At 32.0% G+C, this 13,135-nt stretch overlaps 1 protein-coding gene across 1 annotated transcript; it reads right to left on the bottom strand.

The window, feature by feature from the left end:
- Window positions 1–2,794: 2,794 nt before the first annotated feature.
- Window positions 2,795–11,729, bottom strand: LOC139855671 (stromal processing peptidase, chloroplastic-like). The gene is made up of 25 exons (XM_071844916.1): window positions 11,471–11,729; window positions 10,788–10,979; window positions 9,883–10,121; window positions 9,569–9,767; window positions 9,343–9,390; window positions 9,116–9,223; window positions 8,836–9,024; window positions 8,455–8,754; window positions 8,267–8,368; window positions 7,932–8,066; window positions 7,243–7,467; window positions 6,920–7,123; window positions 6,203–6,367; window positions 5,975–6,124; window positions 5,573–5,710; window positions 5,258–5,485; window positions 5,032–5,184; window positions 4,826–4,937; window positions 4,557–4,686; window positions 4,341–4,461; window positions 4,177–4,257; window positions 3,953–4,054; window positions 3,635–3,785; window positions 3,282–3,435; window positions 2,795–3,154 (listed from the first exon to the last, which is right to left on the bottom strand). Exons 1-24 carry the CDS (start codon window positions 11,657–11,659, stop codon window positions 3,344–3,346), a joined length of 3,753 nt encoding a protein of 1,250 aa, XP_071701017.1. The 5' UTR covers window positions 11,660–11,729; the 3' UTR covers window positions 2,795–3,154; window positions 3,282–3,343.
- Window positions 11,730–13,135: the final 1,406 nt, after the last annotated feature.

The following is a 13,135-nucleotide window of genomic DNA, read 5'->3' as shown; positions in this document are numbered from 1 at the left end:
AATACTTAATCCAAATTCAATTAAGGGTGTGTTTGTTTGCCTCTTAATGGAATGGTTCAGTGCTGAATGCTGGACCATTCAGCATTCAGTACGTTTGTTTCTGACCTCTTAATGGCATATGGTGCTGAATGGTTCAGATTTCAGTGTGGAATCATTCAGAGATTAAACACTCTCTTAACCATTAAGAGCCTAAATATTCTGTAATTTTCTCCTCAAATTCTATCATGAGCACTTAACTAACAATTATATTGAATAATTTATTCATGTTACACTTTGGTAAGGTAATTTTACTCAGTTTATATCATTCATTCTATATGATTATCAAACAGCTTATTTTCATATAGAACAAACTTTATTCAGAGGCTTTGAATCATTCAGATTCAGATTCTGAACCATTCAGCGCTAAATCATTCAGTTTTATCAAACGTACCGTAAATTTTAACACATCATCACAATATTTCTAATCAACACCAAAAATCAACACCCCCACTACTTCACTCAAAAGAGAAACACGTCCTAGTGACTAAAAAAGTGCAAAAAGCAAGAAACATGACATAAACGCATACACCGATACAAGTGGTCTTACTAGATATCTCTTTTCATTTAATCTTCCTTTAAAATATTGGAAAAATGAGAGAAGATAATAAAAAATCCATGGAATTATACATCTTGGCTAGTCATGTTGGCGAGTTTAAATAGGATACTCGTATTTGAAAATAAATTTGTACAAGTTTTTAATATTATTACTCTATACATCTAAATGGCATAGTTCAAGTGAATAGTAACACTCATAATTTTCATAAATTCACCTTGACCTTTTTATATTTTTATAATTCAACCCCGACTTTTATAATACTTAACTTCATATCTTTTACAAACTTACCACAAAGTTTTCGCATTTTATAAATTAACCATTAAACTTTTCATTCATTATAAATCACCCACATAATTTTTACTAACTAACAACAATTTATTATTATTATTATACCTTATATCTAAAAGACATCTTCCAAATGAATAGTAACTCCAAAGTTTTCACAAACTATCCCCACTCTTTTACTTACTTACATTTTAGACCCAAAAAAAACATATAATAGTTAACTTTATGGTTTTTTACAACCTTACCCCAAACTTTTAAGATTTTATACTTTAATCATTAAACCTCTCATTCATTATAAATCGACTACACACTTTAAATACTACCTAATAGACAAAAACGATTAATAGTCACCAGGGGTGCTTTCGTTCTTTCACTTTTTTCCCCCTTTTCCACCTTTTTTTTTAAAAAGCCCCCATAGTTTGTTCAAATATTAAAATCGACCCCCAAACAGGGGGTAAAGTGTCAAATACTCATTTTCATAAAAAAATTTAAAAAAACTACACCCAAATATTCAACGGGCCATATTTTCTCGCTCGCACCGAGTTAAATTTTTCTGACACCATCGTTAAACTCGAAACAATTTTAGGAGCACACTGTCACTAACTATACGCAAATCGGACGCTTTTTAAAAAACGCTAAATATTTGAGGTACTTCTCATACACGTCAATTTTGCGTTAAATTTTTAAAAGTCGACAATTCCATAGTGAAACGCGGAGATGTACATATATTGTTAATTTAAAATAACATTTAAATCTTTCACGGATTATACCTTTTAGTTCGACTCGAGTTGCGCTTCAACGATATCATCGTTAGCCACGAAATAATTTTACAAACTAAACGCAATACAATACATTGAAAACCGAACCCCGGCGCGAAGCGAGGGTTCGAACTCTAGTTATTATTATTATTATTATGGCATAGTCCAAGTGAATAGTAACACTCATAATTTTCATAAATTCACCTTGAACTTTTTATACTTTTTATAATTCAACCTCGCCTTTTATAATACTTAACTTCATATCTTTTACAAACTTACCACAAAGTTTTCGCATTTTATAAATTAACTTCATATCTTTTTCAAACTTACCACAAAGTTTTCGCATTTTATAAATTAACCATTAAACTTCTCATTCATTATAAATCAACCACATAATTTTTACTAACTAACAACAATTTATTATTATTATTATTATTATTATTATTATTATTATTATTATTATTATTATTATTATTATTATTATTAAATCACCCACATAATTTTTCACTTTATTATTGTTTAATTTTTTTTCATTATTATAAATTAACTACGTAACTCATTATATATATATATATATATATATATATATATATATATATATATATATATATATATATATCTCTAAAAGACAAAGGCTTTATGAATAGCTCTTCTCCATGTTTTAATCGTTTGTACGTCGTGCAAAAAGGTTGTACCCACAATGACACCACACTAAACATTGACAACCATTATAAACTCTAGAGCGCCAAATGTAAATTTCTAGGGTAAAAAATGTAAACTCCATAGGGGTCTAAAGGTAAACTTCAAGGGTCAAATCGTAATTTCTTTATTTTCCATAAAACTCCCCAATAAATCCACCTAAATTTTTAACCGCCTTTAAATTTTTGTACGACTTGGGATAGGTTTAACCGACATAACCGTTAAACACGAAATAATTTTACGAACCAAACACAATAAATTATATTCGAAACGGAGTCCCGACGCAAAGCGAAGGCTCCTCCGCTAGTTGTTTCATGTTCATCAAATACAGTATTAAATTGTAAAATGACAAAGTAGAGTGTACTTTAGGTTCTTGACCTTGATCCTCTTTAGCTGTCATGCGCCAAACAGCCATAGAAACAACAAAAACAAGGAATCGTTATCGGACAGCTTATGGGTTTATAAATCAATCACATTACTTATCATTTCACTAAAGTAAAAGATTGTATTCGTAAAAGTATCACTTGAATATCTACATAAACAATACATAGTCCTACAACTTAAAGCAAAAAATCAAATGAGTTGACAAATATTGGCCATCTTCAAATAACAATTACATGTACATCACTCGATTTATGACAGCTAAAATACACAAGTTTATTGTATACACTATTAGAACCTGTGGTTTCCTGAAATTAGCTTACTTGGGATTATATTGTTCCGTGAAATCCCTTGTGCCTACTCCTATAGATCTTCAGCATTTTACCAAACATTTTAGCCGATGAATAAGTCGCTAGAAACATCACAAATATTTACCAGCATATAAGATTTAGTTACTTAATTGCTAAAATGGCCGATCTAGAGAATGAAATCAAATATAACATTTGGGATGTTGTTAGCCTATTTTGCAAAAACAGTTTTCTGTTTTCCCGAATAAACATACCGTGTGGTCGTCTTCATCTGGGCACTTGATAAATACTGTGATATATGATGATGATGATGATAATTATGTTGTTGGCATTGTCATTGTATGGGAACCTCTACCCACAGGAATAACACCATGAACACCTCCACCATATTCTTCCTCTTGCAAAGAATCTGATAATAAAAAATAAAAAAAAGGTTAATTTCAAGTTAAGATCAGAATAAAGAAAAATGTGTATCATGACATCACATAAATACTTGATATTTATAAAAAACTACAATTTATGTTTTTTCCTTTTCCGAAAAAAGAGAAACCGCATAAATATCAAAAGAAGGTAACAAAAGAGGACGCTTAGGTGGCAGTTTGCTTCACCTGAAACTTCATCACCAGCCTGAGCACCAGCAACGCCGATGCAACAGTACAATGATTGGTCATCGATTTTCAATTGCTTGTATGCCATGTAGACATCCTCAATAGTTGCAGCTTGATACAACGTTGTCATATCTTTGATGCATGATATGTCCTGAAAAGCACACACATGTGAAGCAAACATTAAGGAAATTAACGCACAAAATATCCTGAAAAACAATTTGCAACTGTGAAGAAAAAGACTGTGTAGATAAATCCAAATCATGGGTTTTGGGTTCAAAGAAATAGCATCAGCAAGGTAATGAAATAGTCTAATAGTACCTTTTTATGGACAGAAGCAGCCTGTAAATGAGCTATCAAGCCAAGCCAGTAGGCATTTGACTTACTTTCAGCTTCGTGTTTCATCAGCAGGGTCCGTTTCGCCTGTCAGCATGCAAAATCATGATTCAAGGATCAGACTATATTTATACTTCTTCAGATATACGTGATAAATTCAATTTTATAACAATTTAGAGAGATGTGCATCAACTTATTGAAGAACGAACCCGATCCAATTCATGTTCCGCTATCTTTTTACCATGTAAGCCTCTTAAAACACTCTTGCAAGCATCAACAGCTCGATGTACCTGGATTATCAGATACAAATGGTAAGATAATGAAAGAACACAATATCCAATGTGAGAAGCTGCTAAAAACTGAATTAACGCACCTTGCCAGGTGTCGATGTGACGGATATAACGTACCAACCAAGATGTAACCTGTCAAATAAGTTTAACTCGAAAGACACGTCATATGTTAACCCTTGAGAATCTCTCACTTCAGTGAAAAGCCTGTGAAACATTAGTGGAGTATAACAAAATCAGTAGAAGAATATCAAAAAAATATAAAAGCAAATATGAGTAATATAAATTGAAAAAATAACCACCTGGAATTGATTATCTCTGCCAACAGCCCAACTGCAATTGCAAAGAATAACGGGTGATTTTGATGTCTCTTTTGCGGGCTAACGTTGATGTTCTCTGCGTTCACAAGCTGTCCATTTTCTGATTGGGCGACTGTAATTAATAAGTTCATTATGTGTATTCTTAGTAGATAATATGAGAACTGTACAAGCGATATCATAAACGACCCCATACTTGACTTTCATGCAACATAAAGAAGAAGCAAATGAGTAATAAATAAGAGAATGCATACCGTTATTTATGGACTCAAGAAGGTATGTTCCATCAACCGTATATCCCCAACGATTAGGTGCAGGGCCCGCTATGTATGCACACGCTCGCTCATCAGTGTCTTTCAAAAACACCTATCAATTAAAAAAAGAAGACATGAAAACACATAATAATCATAATCATAGAAATAATAAAACAAACAACATATGATAAATATATTTTACTCACTTGCTGGAAGTGCAAATCATTAGGAGACGGTCGAAATACGATTGGGGTATAACTCAGTGCTCTCTCTGCACCTTTTGTTGCTCTAACTGTTCCTAAATAATCCATTACACATGACTCGATTTCCTCTTCTGAAAAATCCCCGACAACGCTCACCTATTAAATTAAAAAACTCGACATCAATATCATATGCAACCTCTTAAAAATTATGTAAAACAATAAGACGCACCTCCATGTTGTCACTGACAAATTGGTTCATAACTGCATCTTTAACGGTCTGCAGAGTCAAATTTTGTAATGAAAGTGGTGTGGGCTCCACAAACCGTTCATCCTTATTTAACATGGCATTCATGAGCTTATGAGCAGTTGAACGTTCCAAGCTTTTGGGAATAGAACGATAATATGATAAATATAGTTGTCTTGCTCTATCAAATGCATCTTCAAGCCATACACTATGCTATATAATCAACACAACAATCAAACTTAGAATATTAACATTTTACAGGATATAAATTGAAAATTTAGTTGAGATATTATGATTTACCTCGAGGACCATATGAAGCAACTGGAAAGCGGCACGCATTCCATTATCTCGATTGGTAAAACGGAACTCCATACATAAAAACTCTTCTGTGGACTCGAGTGAACAATTAATCAGATGATTCACACAGAATAACTCAACCTGAAAAAATTATTATGTAACACTAAATGTAAATACTTGTTGTACATGTACAAATTATAATGCATGCTTATTTTCAAGAAATTAAGATTGGTAACTACCAAAATGTAATCAGATGATTCACACAGAATAACTCAACCTGAAAAAATTATTATGTAACACTAAATGTAAATACTTGTTGTACATGTACAAATTATAATGCATGCTTATTTTCAAGAAATTAAGATTGGTAACTACCAAAATGTAAGTAAACAACTGACATATTACCTGTTCCCTTGTGAAATTACCAACACGTCCCCCTTCACTCAAAGTTCGAACACCTACAACAACTGCTCCTTTTGTTTCTGGTGTTTCTGCCGCTCGTCCGCCGCCTACTATAAGCCGCATCACCCCACCACATGTTTCAGTTTTGGATATCTGATTAAGATAAAACAAAATTTCATGTCAGGTAAAATAAAAACTATAATAAAAAAATGACAGATTAGTTTTATATACCTTGTAGTTTATAGTAATCCCATTTGAGAGGCGACATTGGGTGATTCCTGTTTCTATGTCATGAACTCTAAGAGCGCTCGAATCAGAAGATACAAAAGACGGTTCAAGTTGCAACTTCAATTCATCCAGCTGCTTTAAAGTAATCAAATCCTTTGGCACCTCAAACTGCATACAAAATACATTTTGTTTATTATTTATACATATTGTCAAGAAATGGTGAATGTGTGGGTTAACAGGTTGGGTATATATTTGTCAGGTGGGGTTTTTGTTTTGTAAAGACTACATTGTGTTTATTATTTATCCTGTCTAATATAGAATTCGAATATACTTTTTTGAAAAAGAAAAAAAAAATAGCAAGTAAAAAACTTCAGGTTTCGTGCGTTATATAAACTTGGGAGACTTCTGACCCTTACATTCATTATACCCGTTTCTTTTAAAGTTGGCATTTTTATTACCCAATTGAAAGTATTGCTATGGTTACAAACAAATTGCACAGGTAGAAGAAACAAACTGAGATGTATCCCTCTATCTGATTAGTGACACATTATTTTGTATCCCAAAATTTGTAAATTTTTTATATCCATATCATTTCTCAATATAAACCTAAATAAAACTGGATCGGCCCATTTGTAAGTAGATAGGTCAAATTTTCATTTTTAAACATCCCAAATGGAAGTTGTAAAATCGAACTGGAAACCCTAAAAGAGCATAATATACCTCAGCCTCGGGCTCTATTGGTTCCCTCAAACCTTCTTCAATTGCATTTGTTATCTCACTTGGGGTTATCTTGAAATCAATTTCGCCTACTCCATCAACATGTACTTTCTTTGGAACACATGCAACAATTGCTGCAGGAACAGGTGCAGATACTTGTCCATAATCTGATATGTACTCCAATACTTGTGCACCAATCAAATTCACCTGCATAATATTAATAAATTTCTAGATTTAATTTTTCTCATACAATGAAAGATATGAAACTATACCAAAAACGTCATTCAATTACACAAAATGAGAGTAATATTATTAAATGAATTTACTTCTTCAAGTGTGATTGTTCCAGCAACGCCAATTAAACTTTCATGACTTTGTTTGTGATCCATAACCATGTGGCCAAGCGCATCACTCTCCATAACGAAATCCAAATTATCAACTGACGATATATTATCACTCATAGCAGCTAACTGTTCGCTGTCTTTCAATAAAGCATCAAGATAACGAGCCAATTCTCCTTTTGTAACCCCAAATTCCTTAAGCCTACGAACCTGAATCAAATGAATTCATAGGAACACATGTAAACATAAAAAAAATGTATGTAGCCACGGTCACAATTCATAACACTAACGGCTTAATCTTATTAGTAAGTAGTAACACACACGCTACTTCAGTGAATGACATTCATCAATGGGAAGTTCAAACAATCAATTAAATGGGTCAATTCATCTTACGCTTAATCAGTCACGGTTCAACCGGGTCAAAAGTAGCCCAAAGTGGTTTCTTTCATACATAAAACCTCCAGATCAGTTTATTTATGCAATTAGAATCACCTCAACTTCCTGACTATGTCAAAAATATTCTAAAAATAATAAACCAAAGCAGTGGTGAATTTTTTTTTTTTTTTTTTTTGACCGGTTACACAACCTGCCCATTTTCCTACCTCAAATCAACCTTGATGGAACTCAAAGCATCATCATGTTGATGTAATATGAAATCGACAAAAAGTACAAACCTCTTGTGCAGCCACTTTAATTGCACCTTGCCAACTCTTAGGTTCAGCGGTTACTGTAAGAGTAGTGACAGTGCATCCCTCTCTTCCTGAATCACTATGATCCAACTCAATCGATGTAAATGGAGGGCTCGAACTCTGCAATGTTGCCCAAATTATTATTAAAAAAAAAACATATAACCACTCGTAAAGGGAAAAAGTAACATAAAATATGTATGCACACACACTAAGGGCATTTTATATTATATTTTCACATTGTTGAAATACTAATTAAGAAGTAAATTATAATGAAAAAGATGGTTTATATACATTGGTTGAATTTTGTACATGTAAATCACCTTATATCTTGAGTTGATTCGAAAATGCAAAGCGGAAAGGAAAATCCTCTTCATAAGAACGTTACGCAAATCACCATAAGTTTGGACCTTGTTCACAGGTATCTGTTTAAGGACAATTATGTTAACAACTCTGATTCATCAACATCTATATTTAAATACTCTAAGAGTTTCTAGATCACTTCCCATACCTTACAGAACATGTTGATAGAAAAATTCTGAAGCAATTCATGTTGAAATATTTGAGGAGACTTCAGATCTTCATGTCTCCCAGGTAAGGACCAGTTGTGCTCCACAGGAGGCCGAATTGCATGTCGTTCTCTTTTCGGAAGTTTTGACTGGTCAACCGAAATAGATGATCTGTCATGTGATGAGTCAGCGGATATTCCACCCGTGAACTTAGGAACAAGAAAATTAGCCATTGCACCAAATGCACTGGTTTTAGGTGCTACAGGAACCTCATTTTCAACATGTTTCGTTCCAAAAACACTCTGCACATAAAATAAAATCTTTAATTTAATGTGATTGTTCAATTTAAGCAAAATAGTACATAATAACAGAAAATAACATACTTCAATGTGGTGAACAGTCTTGGCAATGTTATTTATATCCCCCACAATATACAAAGTCGCATTAGCTGGAAAGTACCACCGTTCATGGAATTTTCTGATTTTTTCTGCGTCCCACTTTTTAATTTGCTCTTCGAGTCCAATTGGGAATCTTTTGCTCAGCTTATTCTCGGAATGTAAATGTTGTAATAACTGTGATTATGGAACAATAAAAAGGGTTACAAATACTGGTGACAGTACTAAAACATGCATTATTCACAATGGTTTAGAAAATAAATAATACCTGGCAATCAACACGATACTCAATTGTGTTCATCATTTGCAACTCTGATAATATGGCACGTCTTTCTTTCTCAACTCGAGAAGTAAGGAACTTTGGGTAAAAAGCTATCTACATCATATTAAACAATAGCCATTAGACCTGAATATTGTCTTGGATCATTTAAAAAACTTTTTCATTTCAATATTACAGCATGAAAATGGTGATCATATATCAAAACTGGTTCTTACCTCATTTAAAGCATCCAAAACAGAGGGAAGTAGATCCTCATCAGTATCCTATATAAATGTAAATTGATTGTGTAAGGAAAACAGAACGCATATGAACTTTTGCAGACTAAGATTAACAAAAACAATCTAAAATTCATAATTTGTGTCATGACTAAGACTAACAAAAACCAAAACACACAAAAGTCAAACAAATTGTAGAGCATAAAGTAAGTCTTCAGTTACAAACCTGCATTGATGTTGGTGAATGGATATGAAATACGGTATGATGAAAGTCAGTATAAGCATTTGAGCGTGCACCAGTTCTTAGAAGTTTCTCACGCTTTTTACTTCCAAGAAACGCAACATGCTCAATCATATGTGCAATACCTTGCTCATCATCTTCCTCATCAATTGACCCCGCGTGAACCTCCATATGGGCTTCAAATCTTCATACAGGCAAATGTTTAACAAGTTCATAGCACAAAACAACAAAAATGAGTAAGAAAATTATCAGAGCTATTATGTACATGTACTGTACTCGCATTAGAGTCACAATTATACCTATTTTGTGGAACTTTATTGGGCAATATGAGGTAGCGAAGACCATTTTCTAGTTGTCCCCTATACAACTTTGGATGTGATGGAAGTTTCGAACCTAAAAACTCCTGTAACTCCCTCCATGTATCAATTGAAAAATCATCAGATGCTTGCTGCTCCAAGACACCATCGGGCCAGGCTGTAGTTGCAGCATGTGGCTCATCGGGACCCACAGCTGCACATGGAACTTGAACCCGTTTTCCCTAACAATATACATGATATTAATCAGATACATGCTACTGGGTACAATGAGAAGAAGCAGTGCATTTTACTCTTAATTTGTCATTAACGTTTAATCAAGTTTTTACTCTGTTGGATTATGTATATCCATGTTTTATTACTTTAGACTCATACCTTGTGATCCAGATTATTTTGAAACAAATAATAGGAATGTAGTTACGTTCTCACTAAGGATTCTTAGTCGTTTTGCTACTTTTCTTGTTCTGCAAGTGGTATTAGGATATTCGTTCGTTGCAATGAGCTGTAGTGCCAGAGTTTATTGTAGTATATTACAAGAAAAAAAATGGTATGGTCCCTACATATAATCAAAGCCATAATGTTCATTCATATATATATATATATATATATATATATATATATATATATATATATATATATATATATATATATATTGATGAGTGATGATATAACATAATTAAAGGTTTAATAGCTCCCTTCATATAATTAAAGTTTCCAGTAATCATGATTCAGGTCAACAATCACAAAAAGTTCCAATCTTTAAAAGATTTGGTATATATATAAAAGAATAGAGATGAAGAATTAGAGAATAAGCACACACGTTACTTTATAACGGAAAAATCGAAAGGTATCATGAAACTATTAATATTAACAGCAACTGATGAACTTACAAATACATTGTCTACTCCATGCTTTGATAAATGAAAAATGGATTTGTCCGAAAAAGCAGTTGGCATGGATTTGCATATAGGAAACTGTTTTCTTCGCCCATGACGAAAGCAAGAGAACCTTGTAGATTGATCAAACAATGGCCTTTGTGTCAACAGTTTATCCAACAAAGAAACACTTCTCTCAACAGCAATCTATAGTAAAAAAGTAAACATATTTTTAGTCAAACTTCACATCTATATATACACAGGTAAAAAAATATATCACTTTAACTAAAACTCTTCCTATAACCAGTTGAAAACAGTCATTATTCCCTACAATAACATCAAAATTTCACATTTTGATCTAATAATAATTAGTCAAACTTTTATAACTCACTTCAATCATCATAAACAATGAAACCATGTATACTACCATATCCTAAAAGGTTATTTCAAAGTAAAGGCATGTCCTAATATCCTAAAAGGCATGTATAATTAGATTTTTGTAATCAAGTTTTAGTTGTAGTTGAGGTCCAAATATCACAAAATACTAAAGTGTCTATACTACAATCAATCAATGTTTAATCAATAACAAGTAGCCCTAGCCATGTCCTAAACGACAATTTCAGCTTCAGCCAATTCAACTAAATGAATTCCAGTACACGCGAATACAAAACAAATATATGAATAATAATAATAAAGACCTTATTGGCGGAGTAACGGGGCGGAGAGGCGGTGTTACGGCGGTGGAAAGAACGTAAGGTAACAGTTTTGTAGGTTTTTGACGGTAGAAAACGATGAGATGAAGATACAGAATTAGGTTTAGATTTAGTGGAATTAGGTTTAAGTTGTAATGGAGGTGATATAGAAATAATTGATGAAGCTGCATCCATTGTTATATTGATTATATTTTGTGTGAAGGAGAGGTGCAGAACAGAGTTGAGAAAGAGAGAAGGAAACTTGTGTATAGGGAACACTTTTATCCTCACAAAACAAACAAAGACTAAAAAGAAATTTAGTTTGTACTTTGTTTATTTACCTTTTTTTTTTTTTTTTTTTTAATAAATCTTCATAACATTCTAAGTAAATTAACAATTACAACCGATACATAAAAATATTCAAAACAAACGACAAAAACTTACAATAACATGTACCATTTATTTCAACCGATACATAAAAATATTCAAAACAAACGACAAAAACTTACGATAACATGTATCATTTATTTGTACATCATGAGTAACTACTTACTTCCAGTAAATAACTGTCCATTCCACTTTTGCAAAACACCCCGTCTCGACGCCCGTTGCGACGTTTTAGTGACTAGCCCGTCCCGTTTCGAAGAAAACCGTCTAATATGACAGTCAACGATCAAAATTCAGGTCAACGTTGAAAAAATCAGGTCAAAGTCTCTCAAAATTCGGAAAGGCCAGAAAGTCGATAAAATCGGTCAAATTTGTCGTATTTTAGTTTGAATTTTCTGTATTATATTAACAGTGATAGCAATAATGAATACAAATTAATTAATTAAAGTTTTTAGCTTTAAAATATGTACACAAAGTCAATGTACTACTACTACTTTAAATATAAATATAATATAATGAATATAAATATAATATAATAATATAAATATATAACTTTTAATGACATCATTTAGAATTATCATTAAAAAATTACACATTTTCAGAATTATAAATCATTATTGAGTATTTTGAATAAACTAATGATCATTATCTTGCATATATGTTTTCATTATTTTTTCAATTGTTTCAAATTAATTGTTTAATTTTATATTTAAATTTTTCTAATTACAACTCTAAGATATGTCATTAAGATATTCAGACAAGAATCATTATTTTTTAAATTAACAATAACTACTCACCTCATGAAAATAACTATTGTTTGCAAATTCAATCTATCAACAATAATTACTCACTTTCTGAAAATAATTACCTACCACAAATTCAATGTACAACTACTTTACGCATAAATATAATTCTTAATGACAGCATTTGAGGCCAAAATTATAAATTTATTTCACTTTTTCATATATAAATAATAAGGTAAAGATCATTTATACTCTTAATATATACATAAAATAAAAAGATAGATAAAAAATAAAGAGTAAAACTTTAAATAACAAATATTTTTTAAGCCAGATGTTTTCTCTGAGTACAATTAAATTAGGTCGAAGGTACTAATATTTATATATTCTCTGATTAAGATAAATCAACTCCATTTTGATTTTGATTGGCTCATTTATCTATTCTCTAATTAACGTAAGTCAACTCCATTTTAATTGGCCCAATTAGGTGGTGGACACTCCCCTGTTTCAACCGTAATACAGTTCGACACGATCCATTAAATAT

Source organism: Rutidosis leptorrhynchoides, chromosome 6, assembly GCF_046630445.1.
Source record: "Rutidosis leptorrhynchoides isolate AG116_Rl617_1_P2 chromosome 6, CSIRO_AGI_Rlap_v1, whole genome shotgun sequence".
NCBI lineage: Eukaryota > Viridiplantae > Streptophyta > Magnoliopsida > Asterales > Asteraceae > Rutidosis > Rutidosis leptorrhynchoides.
The sequence above is the reverse complement of the archived record's forward strand: the minus strand, read 5'-3'. Positions and strand labels throughout refer to the sequence as shown.